This window comes from Passer domesticus, chromosome 6, assembly GCF_036417665.1.
Source record: "Passer domesticus isolate bPasDom1 chromosome 6, bPasDom1.hap1, whole genome shotgun sequence".
Lineage (NCBI taxonomy): Eukaryota > Metazoa > Chordata > Aves > Passeriformes > Passeridae > Passer > Passer domesticus.
This window is the reverse complement of record NC_087479.1, coordinates 59,675,570-59,694,093: the sequence shown is the minus strand read 5'-3', so window position 1 is coordinate 59,694,093 and position 18,524 is coordinate 59,675,570. Positions and strand designations below refer to the sequence as shown.

The window sequence follows — 18,524 nt, the reverse complement described above, 5'->3', positions numbered from 1 at the left end:
AGGAAGAAGAAATAAGGACAGGACAACGCCCAAATTCCTCCATCTTGTCCCCTAGACCCCCATAGTAAAATTTTTCAAAATTTCCGCCTTTCACCCTGTGACAACCACTGTTATGCTACTTAAACTTTTGCCACATTTAATTCTTCATATAAAGTTGATAATTTGCTCCATGGGTTGAGATCGAATTCCCAAGTGTCTTTGGCTTCCTGCCAAGGTCTCCGAGCCCTTGCCAGGATCTTGAGCCATCCAGGGCACCCAGAGGGATGTCCTGGGTTCTGACATCAAGGAAGACTGTGCTTCCGAAAAAGAGCGTGCTGTCAGCTGTGCAGTGATAAGGCAGTACAGAAACAGCCTCTGCATTACAAGAGACCACAGTTACTACATTTTAAATTTTCGTTATGTGATGTGCTTGTTGCAGAAGCTCTACAAGACCTCATGCATCACTGCTCTGTGGGGGAGTGGAGAGAGGAGCAGCTGTCCTTCTCTCCCATTTGATATTCCAGTGGTGCTGTTGGGTGCTGCTGGTTTGCAGGCACAGTCAGCTGGAGGAGATTTGCCTCCACCAGGGAGGAGACGTTTGAAGGAGCCCGTGTGCCACCTTCTCCCATTGCTTCACCAGAGGGAAATACTGTCTGCTGAGCTTGCACTTTGGTTCTATCGCCATCTGTAGCTGTTGAACTGATATATTCCTCCTCACCTCCCTTTCTTACAGAATAATTAAACGAAGGAGAGGAGGAGAGGATGGAGTTCAGTGCCTAATGGTGCTGGAGTGAAGGAACCTGATTTGCTTCATGACACTGCCACTGCCTTGCTGCACAACCTTAGGCAAGGCACCCGATTCCTTTATGCCAGAGCATTCTCATATTTAAAATTAGATAAGAGCACCACCTTCCTCTGCAGGATGCTTTAAGATCCTGGGAGAAAAGGCAAAAGGTTGCCTGCCTTCAGTTGCCTTTTGGGATTCAGCACAACAGGACACAAACTTTGCTTTAGATACAGCACTACAAACTTTTGAAGCTTTGCCAGCAGTTTCCTGAGTTTGCAGACAGACTAAACCCAAATTCCTGAGGGTTAAACTCAGCAGCAGATGCAGCAACGTGAATTTTGAATGCCATCTTTTTAACCATGGACCATATACACACACACACATATCCAATAGGTATATCCTACCAAAATCAAGTGTTTGCCTTCTTAATCTTAATTGTACCGTACTGCTTCCAACCAAACTGCCAACATCTTCATCCTCTCTCTGGCAATGCTGCCTTGGGGGCTTCACTGGGGAGGCAGAGCCAGCTTTCCATCCACAGAGATGTGGTCATGGAAAGATGGAACGATCATCTTGCAATTTCATTGCACAAAGCCAGGCTTGGATACCGGATAGATACAGGCAGCCAGACAAGTTGGAGCAGCTTGACCTGTGGGGAGCATATGATGCCTCTTCACATCACAACCTGCTCTTCCTGTACTGTTCTTTGCCAAAAAGAAAATAGGTACAAAGACATTCTCATAGGAAACACATTTAAAACAAGATCAAAACGAAATGGGAAAGGCAAGGAACCACCAATAAAGGAGTTGGACACTTTCTCACTACCTCATTAATCCCAACAAGGAATGGTCTGTTCTTCCAACTTTCTACCAGCCTGATGAAAGCAGCAAGGCTTCTTCTCCTACTCTCTTGAAGGGTTTTTTAAAATTTTGAACCTCCCAGCGTCAAAGCTGAATCACAGTGTCCTGTTTCACGTCCCCTTCCTGCTCAACACCCTATTATTCCGGGGCAGTGTGAGCTGTCAGGGGTGTCCTGAGCACCCCCTTTGTTAAGGTCATTGTGTTCTCCTACAGGACTGCCACTGCTGGACCCACCTTCCTCTGACCCAGAGGGGATGATGCTTTTAGGCATAACCAACCCACTGAACACAAAACCTGCACACCTTGGGAATACCCTGCCTTCAGCAAACACAAAGCACAGCGATCCAGCACTGCTGACACATCCTGAGAGCAGAACACCTTGCCCTCGGAACGGGCAGTGCCAGGCTTTGCCGTTGGACAGGAATACGCAGCTTTAAGGCGAGGTGGCTGTGGTCAGGAAGCAAATGCAGCCTCTACCATCACCCCTATCTCATGTGCCCTTATTGCAACACGCAGCGGCCAGCTCGGTTTGGAATCCTTTGACCTGCAGCAATGCAGGAAAGGCACGCTGGCAGCAGGAGCATGATCCCTGTGATCTCGAGCTGCAGGAATGCTGGCAGTCGGTGGTCCCTCAGCCCACTTCCTCGCGGGACAGAGGCTGCACGTCACACACCGCCACCGCAATTAGCTGAATTACGCACCCACAGCAGGGGCAGGACTTCTTCCCCAGGACTGGTCCTTCCGTGGCAATACAGGAGAAGCTCTCACAGGCACTGCCCACACCGAGCCTGTTACTCTAGAGGTAAAGAGGACATTAGGCTACATAATTGCTCCCTCGCTGTTTGGTGTGCCCCAGCTCCGCTGTTTCTAACAGAGAGCTAGGCTGCAATGCCATGACTCCGTTCTGTTCCACTGACTGGAGCACAAACTTTATCCAGGCAAAAGCCCTCTCCACACGGCACACCGATTTTATTGGCTCTAAAACTCGCTCGGAAGGTACAGCTCAGCCTTCAGGTTCGAGACAGCATTTTTCTTTGCCCATTATAGTACTTTTTTAATCACTTAGAAAAGCCTAGGTCCGAGAACCCTGTGATGCAATCAGTGAAAATCAGTGCCATAACCCTGCGTTTTATTACTATTTTCCCCATCTTCTAATTTTAATCCACACTCCGCGACCGATCCCGTTCCCATCAAAGTACACAGCAAGCTCCCATTAAAATCTGGCTCAGCTAGTATTTTAATAACACTTAGACATTCCCGTCCTTTGCATATTTCATCTGCGAAGTGCTTCACAAACATGAATTTCCTAATTACAGGCGGATGATTTACTAAAACTGGAAATTCCTCACTACTTCTGGCTTTCCCTTTGAAGCTCCAGGATTCTCTCTTGTCCCTCGGCACTTCGGAAGGTCCCCGACGCCGCTCGCTCGCTCGCTCCTTCACGGCACGGACAGGGAGGACGCGGAGGCGACGCCGACCTGCCCCGAAGTGTCCGCGCCGGCGGATCTCTGCGCGGGCCGCGGGGCGTGAGACCCACGCGGGGACAGCGGGTCCCGGGGGGGCACCGGGCCGGCCCCGCCGCACCGGGCAGGAAGGGGTGGAGCGGCCGGCGGAGCGCACGGGCGGGGTGCCGCGGGCGGGGAGGGGACGGCACGGCATCCCGGCCGCGCCGGAGCCGGGCGGACGGGCAGCGCCGCGCCTCCGCCGAGCGCTCCCCATGGAGCGGCTGCCCGGCCAGCGCTGAGCCCGCGGCCCCGGCCGCCCGCCCGCCGCCGCCCCCCATGGAGCCCGAGGAGCGGAAGATCTCGGTGTGGATCTGCCAGGAGGAGAAGCTGATCTCCGGGCTCTCCCGGCGGACCACCTGCTCGGACGTGGTGCGGGTGCTGCTGGAGGACAGCCACCACCGGCGGCAGCGCCCGGCGCCGCCCGAGCCCGCCGGCGGGATGCTGTCGGGGCCGCCGCACTCCTACTGCATCGTGGAGAAGTGGCGCGGCTTCGAGAGGATCCTGCCCAACAAGACGAAGATCCTGCGGCTCTGGGTGGCGTGGGGGGACGAGCAGGAGAACGTGCGCTTCGTGCTGGTGCGCAGCGAGGCTTCGCTGCCCAACGCCGGGCCGCGCAGCGCCGAGGCGCGGGTGGTGCTGAGCAAGGAGCGCCCCGGCCGCGGCCTGGGGGCGGCCCGAGCCAGCCTGGCGCTCACGCAGGAGCGGCAGCGGCGGGTGGTGCGGAAAGCCTTCCGCAAACTGGCCAAGATCAACAAGAAGCGGCAGCAGCCGCTGGCCCGGGAGGCCTCGTCGGCGGAGAGGATGGAGACGCTGGTGCACCTGGTGCTCTCGCAGGACCACACCATCCGGCAGCAGATCCAGCGGCTGCGCGAGCTGGACCGCGAGATCGACAGGTACGAGGCGAAGATCCACCTGGACCGCATGAAGCGGCACGGCGTCAACTACGTGCAGGACACCTACCTGGTGGGCACGGGCGGCGGCGAGCCCGAGCCGGGCCGGGAGCCGGGCCAGCCCGCCGCCGGCCGCCCCGAGGAGGACTACGCCAGGAAGTGCGAGGAGGTGCTGCAGCTGCAGGAGCAGCGGGCGCAGCAGGAGGAGCTGCTGGAGCACCTGGCCGCCGAGATCCAGGAGGAGCTCAACGAGCGCTGGATGAAGCGGCGGCGGGAGGAGCTGGAGCTGGCGGCGGGGCCCGGGCTGGCCGACACGGACTGCGACACCACGGAGCTGAGCGGCGGCGAGGGCGAGCTGCACCTGGAGCACGAGCGGGTCAAGACCCAGCTGAGCACCAGCCTCTACATCGGCCTCAAGCTGAGCACGGACCTGGAGGCCGTCAAGAGCGACCTGGACTGCACGCAGCGGGCGTGGGAGGACAAGGAGCGGGAGCTGCAGCGCCTGCTGGAGACGCTGGGCACGCTGGACGTGGCGGAGGCGCCGGCGGAGCCGCGCGGGGCGGCGGGCGGGGGGCGGCCGGCGGGCGGCGGCTGGCTGGAGCAGGCGCGGGCGCTGCGCAAGGACCGCGCCGACAACGACGAGGACTCGGACACGGGGCTGAGCTCCATGCACAGCCAGGACTCGGACTCGCTGCCCGTCTGCGAGTCGCTCGTGTAGCGCCCGGCCGGCCCGCCGCAGGCAGCCCGGGCGCGGGGCGGGCGGAGCGGGGTGCCGGGGCACGGGGCGGCCGAGGACTGCGGGCAGCTGTGGGGCAGGCGAGGAACCTCCCGGCGCAGGAGGCAGTCACGCAGAGGAAACATTTTAATTTGAGCTCTGGAGTTGGAACTTGTTCTGACTAGTCATCCGCGGGCAGCGTTTAGGCTGGCTCGCCGGTGCTTTTATCTAAGGAAGAGAAAACCCACAGCGTGTTTGTGTTTCATTCACGTCTGGGGTTGCTCGCTCCTTAAATCCTGCCGCTTGCTTCCCTCCGAAGCTTCTCTTGCCGGGCTTTTCAGTACTCCGGCTGCTCGGATCTCCCCTCTGTAGTCCGGGGCTGCTCCGGGCAAGCTCTTCACGAGCAAAGGGCCAGGACGCGCTCCTGAGCGGGGATCAGCATCTCCCGAACAGGTTCTCGGCATTGCAGAGTCAGGTGGTGGCTTGTGGTGGGTTATACTGGGCTCTACTGGCCGTCACAAATACACCCGGCTCTTTTACAGGCAAAAAGTCGCTACAGCAAAGCTGCTGATCATTTAAACACTACGGAGGAGAAGAGGCGTCGGTCCTACTGACACTGGGATCTCCCAGGGCGCCAGCTTTTGGACGGTACTGCAGTTCCTTTTGGCAACGAAAAGGGGTGATAAATCACTTCCCTTTTTTCTTTTTCTGAACAACAAACTAAATCAAGATATAGGTTAACATGTATTAACTCTGCTCTGCGTAGTGCTTTTCCTTATGCATAGATAAGAGTGCTTTGTTTAAAGGCATACTAAGAAATCTGTTAGTATCTGTAGTCGTTTGACAGTCATGGAAGGCAATTAGCAGTGCCTGTATGTACACAGCCTTCAACTACATTTTTTCACTAGGCTAGCTGATTTTTGGCTGAGCTTGGTTGTAGATAAACAAAGTACAGAATCAGGCTGAGCACCGTTTTTAATAACATAGTTCATATCAGGCCAAGAGATGCAACGATAAAAGCATGACTCAAGCCCTACCTGCACTACAGCTTAATCTTTTCAGTTATTCCAATAAAACAGAAAAGCAGCCATCAGCTGTAACATGCATTTCACTTAACTGCCAAATCTTCCTCTGCAGCTTAACTCTTGCCCAAAATAAATGGTCTGCTCTTGCAGTAAGAGACATTCAGGATTCTTGTATTCCAGAATAATTGCAGAAAGCAGTGAGAGACCAGAGAATGTTGAGTCAGGTCCGATGGTGTGGTGTGAACTTTTTAAAACTTCTGAGATTATTATTTATGTAAGACTATTTATAAAACTTTTCATTTAACAATAAGAAATCAAAGGGGTATGCCAACAGACCAATTCTTTATTTTCATTAAAAATCTCACAGCCTTCTCACCCAAAGGTGAGTGCATTCCATGCTTGCAGTGTTCTTGTTGTTAAGAATTCTGATGGACATCAGAAAATTAGGTTCAGGAGCTGCTCAGTTTGAAAGCAAGCAGAGAAAGACTGTCTGTGGATTTGGAGAGGCTGTACAATTTTCTATATGCTATGACTCTTGATAAATGTTATTCCACTGAATGGGTCTCAGTTGTAACAAACTGTGGTTTATTTTAAACACTGACTATATAATTGTTTTTCATATTTAGTCAACCTTGGAAAATATTTAAGAACCTATTTTTAGAGCTAATAAAACTCTTAATAAAGCTAAACTAGTGTTCCCAATTGAGTGTGATTTAAAAATCGTGCCAGGACTGAGATTCTGTGGTGTTACCTTGTCTGCAAAACAAGTAGAAAGATACACCAAGGGATGATGGCATCGTCCCTTCACTTTCTGATGGCACGAGGGGCTCCCTCAGGTACAAGCAGCAGTGCACTGTCCTCAGCTCTGGCCACTGCAGTGGCAGTGCAGTGGCATTCAGAAGCATCAGCACACGTCCAGAGTGAGGAATTTGGATTTTTGTGGAAGCAGAGCCGAAGAACAACTGGGGGGGGGGAGCCCCGCTGCTGTAAGGGGTGGGTGGATGGATGTGAGGGGTGGGTGGTGCAGGGACCTGCTCACGGCTTCCCCAGGCACTGATGTGAGCAATAAACCTGAGCTGGCTTTGCGCAAGCTCTCCACCACCAAAGCAAATAAGAAGTGAGCAGTGGTAGAAACGAGCTGCAAGAGGCTGAGCACTGACAGAGGCATTGGGCAGCCTGTGCAGCGCCAGGGAATTCACACTTGTAAAGCAGAGTCTGCCTACTCATCCTCACCCAGGGAAATCCATCAAGTCTTTGCTCCAGGCTGCTGAGGGCCATGCTTGTGGGCACCGTGTGGTGCTTGCTCCTGGCTTCTCCTTGGCCCAGACAAGACCATGGCCCTGCAGAGCTGCTGGCCCCTGCCCCGTGAGGACAGGGCTGAGAACGCTGCAGGTGGCACTGCAGTCTCAAGGGTTTGGTGGGAGCTAGAGTGAATTCTTAGGAACACCTATTGGAGTGTGTTCTTATATCGTGCAGGTGAAACCTGGTAAACTTATTTGATGTTTAAACAGTTACAAGTGCAAGAGGCTCACAGATTGAACTCTGACATCCTCACAAATCCTTATCTCTCTCAAACCATTATTAAAACATTAGTATAGAAGAGGAAATCACTGTTTTCATTGGATGAGGCACTTCTCCCTTCCCTTCTTCTGGGCTTGTATATCCTCACTCAGATAATAGACACAAGCCACAGGATGCTTGTCAGGGAATTTGGCTCTGGGGTTTTGCTGGGCACATAGCCAAGGGTTAGGAGAGCTGATTCAGAATCACAGGTAGAAGGGCAGAATTTTTATCTCCTTTGCAGTTCAGACAGAATGGGAGAGGGAGATAGCAGCAGAAAAAAATGCTGACCAACACCATGGTGGAAATCTACTTTCCGGCACCACCAAGAGAGAGATGAAAGATCCAACAAACTTTGGGGATATTTTAATACCATTCTCTTCTATCTTTCAGAGTCAATTCCAGCCTAATCTTTCTCTCTTCCTAAGACAGAGACAGACAGCCGTGAATTAAATAAAAACCTAACAGCACTACAATTTATGTAAATCGTGTATGCTATCAGGTTGCTCTATCTGTTCAGCAGCCTGCTTCTCAAAGGAATCATCATGGACTGAGGCCACCAGGCTTTTCTCAGAAAATAGCTCCAGAAATCAAAGCTTTTGTCCAGGAAATAGAAATCACAGTAGCATCAGGCCTTAGTTTCAGGCATCCTTTAAGCAAGCATTATAAAGCACTCCTGCACAGGTAGGTCCTGTGTGTTTGCTGCCCTTGGCCACGTTTTTTCTGACCCTACATGGCACCTTCTGTTGTGCCTATACAGGAGTTCATGGGACCAGGTAGCAAAAAAAAAAAGGATGAACTTTAATTTAGGTGAGGTCCTGATGGGGCTCAATGCACAGTCACACAAATGTTTTTGGCAACGACAAGGTATGGTGGTAAAAATGAGAAATTGAAGGCCCTTGGAAAGGTGGAACTGATCCTTTCAGCAATGGGCACTGGTTTATGCTGACTTGCACACTGGCAAAAGCTTCCTTCAGGCTGTAAATATGCCCCACTCACAGAATAAGTGAAGGTTTGGAAAGCGTAAAACTGAGGCTGGAGCTGAAACTTATTTGACATCAATTACACTCACCTATATTAAACCCAAAATAAGCCAAACAGTGCAGCTCTTAGCCTTGACCTTGTTTCAAAAACCCACTATCAAGCAATATTATCAGAATGAAAACTCAGTGTCGAAATTGATATATTTCTAGTTCTTAGTCTGTGTAAGAGATCTGCCAGTTTGAATAAGCACTTTGTGGGAATATCATTTGATGCCCTCAAGACGGGAGGAAAATACATTTACTGTAATGAACACCACTGACATGCAAAATGAATGACCTATTAATTATTGCCATAGATTCCAAACCAGCATGAAGGCCGCCAAATCACAGTCTGGTTGTTTCATGGTGACAGATCCTTTTCCAAGGAACCTATTGTCCAGGTTTCAGGCAAGATACACTCAAAGGAGGGAAGCAGGTAGGTGGGTGGGAGGAAAGGAAAACATGTCAATAAGCTTTATTATTAACTCCTTGCATGAAACATATGTTCCAGGTTCACTTTAAAAATAACCTATGTCTGGAGACACATGTGCAAAAATCGACCTCCCTCTCAAGTTCTACACAACTTCAGGATTTTTTCCTCCCCTCTTTAATTTTCACTGAGCTGAGAATGTAGCTTAATACATGAAAAGAGCAGCAGAAGCCTTGAAATAACAAGTCTGGTGAGCTGTGCTGGTTAACGAGTTGAAATACAAGCCATTGTGGATTGTTGGGAGCAGTTGTCCTTTGAAGTCACTTGATATTATTGCTCCTGAGCTGGCACACAAAGTTTAGAGAAATGAGCATGGCAAAGTTCAGGGAGGGAGCCTACTTGGATGTCACTCCTTTTCTATAAACTCTCATTGCTAAATCAATTTGGAAGCTTAACAGAAAAGGAAAAATTAATAAACTCAAAGCAAATCTTGGTTCTGTGTGCAAATTAGCCAACTATCTTCAAGCAGAATTGTCAAACGGTATTTTGAGAAACACTGCCCCCATAATCATTCCGTGCGGGGTGGATTGTCACACACTGTCACATGCTGAATGACACACAGAGCTAGCCACTGATTCCTAAGAGTGTAACAGCACTAATTCTGCTGGGGCATTACAGTGCACCCCAAATAAAACTTCTGCAGGCTTCACACACTCCCTTCATATCAGCTTGTTTACACTTCAAGCTTCATTTGGGAAGTTTTACTACAATGCCCTTACCTCAGTTTCAAAAATGTTCCAGAAAGTCATTGATGTTCCATTAAAAAACAGTTTCCACTCCCAATAACTTCTTTCCTCCTTCCTGCCAATGTGCTCCTCTCCTATTCATCAGCACCTGCTCTGAATTTCAGGAATGGAAGGAAGGAAGGAAGGAAGGAAGGAAGGAAGGAAGGAAGGAAGGAAGGAAGGAAGGAAGGAAGGAAGGAAGGAAGGAAGGAAGGAAGGAAGGAAGGAAGGAAGGAAGGAAGGAAGGAAGGAAGGAAGGAAGGAAGGAAGGAAGGAAGGAAGGAAGGAAGGAAGGAAGGAAGGAAGGAAGGAAGGAAGGAAGGAAGGAAGGAAGGAAGGAAGGAAGGAAGGAAGGAAGGAAGGAAGGAAGGAAGGAAGGGTTTTCTGTGTCTTGACAAAAATTATATATTTGTGTAGTACCTGGCAAGCTCAGCAGTGTTTTTGTAGTTGCCATGTGGACTAAGGACATGCTCCCACCAGCTCTTTGGTGCTAGTCTTGCTCAACTTTCTTGTCCCCTCTCCCCTCACTTTTTAAAAATCTCCTTTTAACATGTTTCCAAACTACTTTTGGAATTTTCCCCTTCTCCTGCTTGGAGGCGAGCACTTCTGGCACAGGAAGGGAGCACATCTCCTCAGGTGACATTCTGGGGTGACATTCTGGGGTGACATTCTGGGGTGACATTGCTGTGGAGCACTGGGCTGGGAAGATACAGTTTCTATTGAAGAATAAGTTGAGCAGGGGGTGGTGTCTGATTTCCCCGGCAGAGCAAGCTCTTGATGCAGGTATTTCCTGTGTGATCGTGCAGCACCTGGCAGAAGGAGGCCTCATCTGCTCAAGGCCTCCTGGCTGCTGCTGCAATGAAAACACTGAACAAAGTCAGTCTTCTGTGCCTCAGCTCCCAAGCACTGCAGTGTGTGCTCTCCCCTTTTCTCAGTGCTTACAAACAGCCTTTCCCATTTATTAGCTCAGTGGAAGCACTGCAGAGTGATCTCAGAGCACCATCCTGCTAAGGCAGTCTCGGGATTTTATAGAGTTGACTGGGGAAAAAGAAAAAAACAACAAAAAAACCTAAAAAAAAACCTATCTGTGACTCATGCAAGGAGCACTTACATGTCTGAAACGTACTATCATCAGCTTACTAGTGCTGCACTTCACATGGCTTAATTATGTGATTATTTAGTCTATTATCTCCAAAAGAAGTTATTTTCATCAGTCAAATTGTGCTTATGAGCAGGTCTTTGGATAATGTGTTAAAAGCCTCTAGGAAAAATATTTAATCCTTGTTTCAATTTAATGTAATCCCCTTGTTTTAATCTCTTACAGTGTAGTTTTTTACATGTAATCAGGCTATTAGTTTATGCATTTAATTATCAGTGTAGCCTTATATGGTTATTTTCTGCCTTCCACTGGATCTCCCCTTGACTGACGTACCTTAAGAACAGATGAAAAGTAACTTTGGAAATTAAGAGAGACATGGATTACCTTCTGAAAACACTGGCGCTTGTTTTTCCCTACCACAAGCATAGAAGGAAATTATTTGCTTTTAACTTCAGATATCTAGTATTTCTGTTTCCCTTTCTTTCACACTGAAGGGCTTCTTTGTAATTCTATTACTGATTTCCTTTTTGGATTGATGACAGCAATCACTTTTAACCAGCAGGTTAAAAGTTTAAAGCCAGGTTGTCATCTTTTTCCATAACTCTGTTCCTGCACATTTTCTGTGTCCCCTACTTTCTGTCCTTCATTTCAAAAAAGTATTACCCTGGCCAGGAAGTAGAGTCAGGCACTCAAATTTTGCCATCCTTCCCAGGAAGATGGAGCAGAGAGCTTCAGGTGTCCTGTGACACACAGAATGTTCCAGCTGTGACCATCCACAGGAATGAGCTGACCAGAAATGCCTTTCCTCAGCTCATACAGCAAAAGACAGGTTTGAAGTCACTGTATTGTAAATTGCTCATTCTTAGCCCCAGCAGGGGTGGCTAAGGCTCTTCAGCAGGCCATTCCAAATCTGAATATTTTGAATTAATTTTGACAGAGTGTCTGATTTCAGGGTGTGGATTTTTAATAACAGCATCTCCTGCTCCGTAGCAGTCAGGTGTACAGTTAGAAAAGAAAATGGCATTCTGGCTTAGAGGGATTTGTGAACCAGTCAGTGCAGTAATGAGCATGGGCCTCGCTGCTTTCTCTTCTGGTGGGGAATGAAAGCTTTCCTGCCTCTGCACTGCCGAAGTGAAGAGGGGAGGGACAGGGGCAAGAGTGTGGAGGGTGAAGCTGTGTCAGAAGAGAAGTGAACTGAGCCCAGGTCTCACCAGCCGGAGAGGAGTTTCCTGAAAGGAACCAACAAGAAAGGACAAAAAGCCCACAAGAAGCCTGGGCAATAGGAAAGCAGCAGGGAGCAGGAATGAGCTCCTACACAGCAGCAAAGAGTCTGTCATAGCCTCCCTGCCTTGTGGTGTGTCAAGCTGTTCCACTGTCACCACCTACCTGGGAGGGACAGGAGATCCAGCCACAGCATCTTCACAGCATAACATACCAACAAAATAATGAACACTGCAGCCAGGGGAACAGGGGGAAAGAGGCACCAGTGAAACTCCTGTGCTTTCCTCAGGTTCTCTTCACCCAGTTGTAAAGGCCAGGGGCTACAGAATTTGCAACACACAATTGCACTGAGAATTTGAGGATGTCATTCTCAATTTTTTTTTCTTTCAAGTTCTAGTTGGTAAATATGGAGGAATGTTTCCCTAGACAATACATAGTTTATATCATCAGTTTCTCTGTAATACACTGCTTTCCTAGAGCTGCTGCTTTTATAACCTGGGATGTTGTGTTGCTCTGCTTCCCTACATGATTTGCCAAAAGTCTGTACACAGAAAGATTTTGTACAAAGAAAATGGGTTATTTTAGCTTAACTTAATAGGCAAGCTTAAGAAAAAAGTAAATCCAGACCTATTACTCCAGTTTACACAAACCAGATTAGAAACCATTGCACATGGTTTGCAAGTGTGTTTTGTAAACTAGTTTGTGTAAAACAAGCCAGCTGAGTGAGACTGAAATTTCAGTTGTTTAAAGTCTCTCATCATGTGTCACCAGGGTGATTCACATGTAGATCGCTTAATCTAGTTAATGAATACAATTACCATTTTTGACAATATTAATTGGACATCTATTTATAGTCCTTTCTGTATTTTACCCAAATAACCACCTCCATAATTAGCAACTCCTATAGCTTTAGGATGCCTAAAGGAACAGTTTACTTTTATAGAACATATATTCAGTATTAACTTCTCTTTCATTTCCCCTCCCTCCAATACCTTTCCCCACAGAACTTCCAAGCCTTTCTCTTCTCCTCCAGTCATCAGCAATTTGGCTTCATCTTTGCAATTAACAAGGGTGAGAGACACTGCCTGTTCAGAAATTATCTGCCACACACTTTTAACTCAAGGCTTACAACTGCTCAGTCACTGTTGTTCAATCTAAGATGCCACACCAGTATTCTGGTATTTCTTTTACTTCTAAAATTAAGAATGGAAAGAATGGGTGTTTTCCTAGCTCAGAGATGAACTGGGTGAGACAACCAGCTTATGCAAAAGGGCACAAGCTCCACTCTTTTGCCCAGGATATCAGAGCCTATTTGTAAAAGGAGGCAAATTGGAAATCCTGAAGTTGTGCCCAGCTAACCCAGTGACTTGTACATTTTCAGCTACAGCTAATTAATATTTTAATTAGCATTGGTACAGCAATGCGACCACACAAGGCAGAAACTTATGCTAAGTATTTTCAGGAGACACAGGGCAAGGCAGCCCTTGCTCTGATGAGATCACAGCGGGGGCAGACAAGCCAGACACCAGTTTGGATGATGGCACAGGAGCTGCAGTAGATTGGCTTGTGTCTGCAGTGGGTTAGCAACAAAGGTGTGAACAGAAGCCAATTTTCCCAGTTCCCAGCCCATTTTCCTCCCTGCTAGACCCACACTTCCAGCCTGTGGTGTGGCACAGGCAATGGAGGAGGAGGCATAAATCTGTCTCCACCCCTGACTGCCACAGGAGCTCTACCCCTGTAAGGTGTGCAGATTTTTCTTCAAGCATTTGAAGAACACAGGAGGTCAGGGAGGATAAGGAAAGCATTGCACTAGACTACTGCACTTCACAGCCACATTTCTTGATAGTCTCAAGTCCATAATTTTATAGCCTGAGAATTTATGATTTCTGGAAGATTTTTGATTCTTTTACATGCTAGTGGCATCAATCACTGCTGTATCTATAAACAGGTTTAATTCTCCATTTCCTGGACATTTGCATTTCTTTCTGCAGTAAAGAAAACCACACATACAATAAAGATCTGTCCACAAGCAAAATTTTCCAACAATTTTTTCCCTAATATTTTTAGGTGTATTTTAATTTTTCTATTTGACCAAAGAGAAACACTTTGTGAAGAGTGGCTCTGACAAAATTGCTTCACCAGGTGGGCAGGTACTGCTCCAAAACCTGCCTGGCTTCCTCACAGGTGAGCTCTCCAGCCATTGCTGTCTGCCTGGGACACTGCCAACATGAAAAGATTCTCCTTTTCCATATGCCATACCTGGCAATTTCAGGTGAGGAGGTCTAGGGCTCTTTAGATTATTTCCTTCAGGCAGTCTATTGCCAGTAGAGCGTTTTGAACTGAGCTCAGTCCTGAGGTTTTCATCTTTACTTCAAAAAAATCCATATAAACAGAGTGTTTTAGATTACTGAAGGGCAGTGCTGTGGAGATCTGTATTGCCACAAAAGCCTTTATTACACAAATACTCGATGCTGAGAAAGAATGTATCTTTCATTAGGGCTCAAAAGGAGCAGCTCCAAAGACATTTTATCGTGCACGTTTTGATCTGCCTAGATGAAAGCCCTAACCATTATGGAGCACAAGTGAACATTAGGCCTGGTTCTGTTCTCTAGAATCCTGCTGTGATTAGTGCTCCACAAGTTCCAAAAAGTTTGGTCCCTCATTAAAAGCTTGTACGTGGGAAGGTAGCTGTGATACTAAGTATGTAATTAACGTGAGAAATTTACATTTCATTCAAATTGCTAACGAACAAAATAATATCAGACACAAGAATGGAAAATACCAAACCTGGTGTCTAAGTCTGAAAGTATTTTAGATATTGAATTATGAGCTTTAATAAGAGCAGGCCCTGAATAGTTACTGAGAGGATGGAAAAGCAGAAATAAGGGAAGCCATGGGAAAGTGGTGCAATTGGAACTTGCTTTCAACATTTCACATGGCTTTTTAAATATTTAGCACATGACATGCATATGCCCTTTTCCTACTGCTCTGTGTCTCCTCTTACAGCAGTCAGTCAGAAGCACTGCCTAAAACAGATTAGAGCCTTGCAAAATCTTTATTACCAATTAGCCTCAAATATGAGAAATGTATCTGAATCTTGATTAACTGCACATGATCATTAATATAATTATTCATATTAATCATAATATAGTCAATTATCAAGCAAAATAACTAAAATCATGCTCAATCATAAGATGAGATGCAATGAAAAGAAGATCCTATTTTTATCCTTTGCTTTAAATTTGACAGGTAGTTAAAGACTTCTTTAGAAGTAAAGAATTTCTTTGCATGTGAACATGCACTTCAAATTGCAGAAAGAGGCTTCAAAAGCACCTCACAATTCTCAAGAAATCCTTTCAACAGTGTAATGTTTGCAAAAAATCAGAACACATGTTCATAATCTACTCAGATAAACACAAGATGAGTAAGGTTAATTTGATTTTTCTTCCTGATGTCATAATTAAAGTATGAATATCATTTAGACATCAGCAGATAAAAAGTATGCCAATGAAGGACAAACAAAAATTCAAATTACTAAGGAGCAAAATTAACTTAATTTCAGAGTGGAATGTTTGTAAGCAGTGTGTAATCAGTCTTCAGTTTGAATGACTCTTAATTAAATAATCTATTATTATGTGCACTGGGAAATCGAGCCTAAACACGTACAAGTGCAAAAGCTGAAAGAAAAAAAAAAGCTCCAGTCAGCATTCAAATGCAAAGAACTTTTAGTACAATAACATTGGCCAAAAATATTTTTTTTCCTGGGGGAGATTTTTGGGGGAGTTGTTTTATATTTTTAAAAACCCCTACAGGCATGAAACGCAGCTGAACAACCCACTGCATGTTTCCCTAGGTGTAACGAGGGTCGAATTCAAGCCCAAGGTACAAACCTTAAAATGCTGATGACATTCTTGGGTGTCATGCATTAGGGCACAGCGTATCCATAAACAAGCACAAGCCCGCAACGAGGCATTCTCCGGCGCTGTTTGAGGAGCCCGTTGCTCACTTGTCACTTGGGCACACCCATGCCCAATTTTCTTTTCAGCAAACAGCATGATCCCCTGTACCCCCCAGTCGGGGGCAGTTACTCGTTCCCAGGAATGACAGCACAGCAGTCCCGGGAGAGCGCGTTCAGCGCGGTCCGTGGCGCTCAGCAAACACCGTCACTGGCGGGATCGTGCCTCAGCCTGGCCCTGCTTCTGAAACAGCAAGCCAACCAGTCTGGCAGGACTGACAGACGTTGCCTTCACATCAAACACCTCCTCCACCCCAGAACGTGCCCGCAGGGGCTTCCTTTGCAGGATTTGCTGAGGGGAGAGAGGGTGTGGGTAAGGCACCCAAAGCCGCCTCGCCTTTGGGAGCCCGAGTCCTGCTTGCAGAAGAGGCACAGGTCAAAGTGTCTGTGACTTCCAGTCAGAACTGTCCCCCAAAAGGCTGCTGCTTTTGAACATCACACATGGACACAGGCCAAAAATCACTTAGACTCTTCTTGAAAATTGTAGCCCTGCTACAGAGTTCAAATGTTATGCCTTTGTTACTTAAAGCTGTAAACTAGTAAGAAGGGAAGCGTATGGGTTTAGATCAGGACAAAACTTTTGCAATTTCATGCACTGAAACCTGCCCAGAGGTACCACTGGTGGCTTTCTTGCAGTCAAATAAAGGCTCTTTCCTTAGGCCCAACTTTTCTAGGTCATAGTAATACATGGGTAGAAAGTGAATTAACCCAGCACTGTCCCATGAACTGTTTGTTCAATGCTCACATTCATGACACTGAAGCATTCTCCTGGCTGAGCATCCACATCTCATGCCAGATCTGAGCTGCTCCACTGAGTAACTGAGCAAGACCATCTTAAAGACATTGTGAAAACCTAAATTCCCACAAACCTAGCTACCTGATCAAGCTGATGCTCAGCTGATGTGAAATTTGCAGGAAGGAAAAAAAACCCCAACTATTGTCACAGCTCCTGACCTCTTTCTAGGAAGTGCTTCTGCATCCAATTTACTTCCACAGAATAAAACCCAAGTAAAGAGCTGCCAAGACTAACTAAGGATATCTCTGATATTCCACCAGGATGAAAATGAGACATCCCCAAAGGTGGCTGGAGGCTGGAACTGCACAGGAACTCTCAGCTGCTGCTTCCCCAGCTTTGGAAACCTATCACTGCCCTTGATCAAGGAAGAAACCTCAGCTCTGCAATCTTGCATTCAGGCTTGCTATGGTTTGAACCTGCTGCAATTAGCATCACTCAGTGCTGGTGCTGATTACAGAATTGCTTCTGTGGTGTAGGAAAATCCATCCTCCTTGATGGAGTGAGATCAGGAATGGATCCCCACAGCAGCCACACATTACTGCCAGAGCAACCTGGCTTTGTAGAATCATGCTATGTAGTGTGCCACTTTTATCTTTGTCATCATTTTTGTCCTTTACTACACTGTATAAAATCTGGGAGTAGAAATGCACAGAGAGATCTCTAAGATGAGCATCGATAGTTTTGAGATGCTTATGGTGTTAAACTGCATGAAAACAGATTTTTTTAGTAAGACTTGACATTAATCTTATGCTGGTAAATTATGCTAGAGAGAAGAAATTGACTTGCACTCAGATGTAAGGCATTGATATCCATCTCCTATTTTTTTCTTTTTCCTCTATCATTTGACAAAAGAAAGAGGAGAATCTTAGTCATTACTGCTGGGTGGACTTCTAGCCAAAACTGCTTGCTAGAAACATTAAAAAAAATCCCTCTTAACTCAGAAAAAATGTCACAGAAGAAAAAACATTGCCAAAAGTTTATGTTAGCAAGTTAAAAGAGGCAAGACCATATCACCACTAATTCATCTATAAAAAACCAGTAAATTTTACCTATACTGACAACTCGTACCTCCACAGCTTCAGCATGAGCAGTAAACATTTATAGCCTGAAAACAAACATTCAGGGAGTGTCCAGCCTGGCTTTCTAAACAGCAAACAACTCCAGGTGAAACTGCACTGCAAACATGCCCAAATCCAGGCTGTGCTCCATCCCCTTGGGCTGACAGGAGAACTGAGGCTGAGTGCAGAAAGTCTGGGGAGCCTGCAGAAGATGCACTGCCCTAAGAAAAGCCACAAGGGAAGAAATGGGTCTTCATAGCAGCAAAGCAAAAAGTAGCCAACAGGAACAGCAGCACTTGCTGCTCTCTCCCTGTGCAACTGCACAACAGCATCCAAGGAAAGAAATGTGGAGACTGAGCAGTACAGAGTAGGATTTGCAGCAGCAGCTCTAATGTGTTCCAAACTATTTTTTCCTTATTAGGAATCTCATCAGCTAATTGTTCCAGTGCCTGGAAAAGTCCTGGCTTTCCTGACAAAAGCGAGCTGCTATAAGCAGCATCCAACGCAGCGTGCCCAAGGTTTCCCTCCTCCTTCCCAGCACGGAGCAGCCAGCAGGCCAACTGTTTCATCATGAGTGTGGTACACTGACAGCTGCCCTCCTCCTCTTCTCCTTTCAGCAGGGAAGCCAAGGCAAGACATAAAGGAGCTGCAGCATCTTGGCAAAGGCCCTTACTAGGCAAACAAACCCATATTAACTTTTAGGTAAAACATCCACTGTGGTGCGGGTAACTTTGACATGGTTTTAGGAGTTGTGATGGTTTCCTACAAGATATAATC

General features: G+C 47.1%; 1 protein-coding gene across 1 annotated transcript; it reads left to right on the top strand.

The window, feature by feature from the left end:
- The first annotated feature begins 3,270 nt into the window (after positions 1-3,270).
- On the top strand, positions 3,271-6,450 carry RASSF10 (Ras association domain family member 10). The gene has a single exon (XM_064426153.1). It carries the CDS (start codon positions 3,408-3,410, stop codon positions 4,737-4,739), a length of 1,332 nt encoding a protein of 443 aa, XP_064282223.1. The 5' UTR covers positions 3,271-3,407; the 3' UTR covers positions 4,740-6,450.
- Positions 6,451-18,524: the final 12,074 nt, after the last annotated feature.

What these genes read in the sequence shown, in the direction of transcription:
- RASSF10 (XM_064426153.1), top strand. Translation starts at nt 3,408, where the DNA reads ATGGAGCCCGAGGAGCGGAAGATCTCGGTGTGGATCTGCCAGGAGGAG.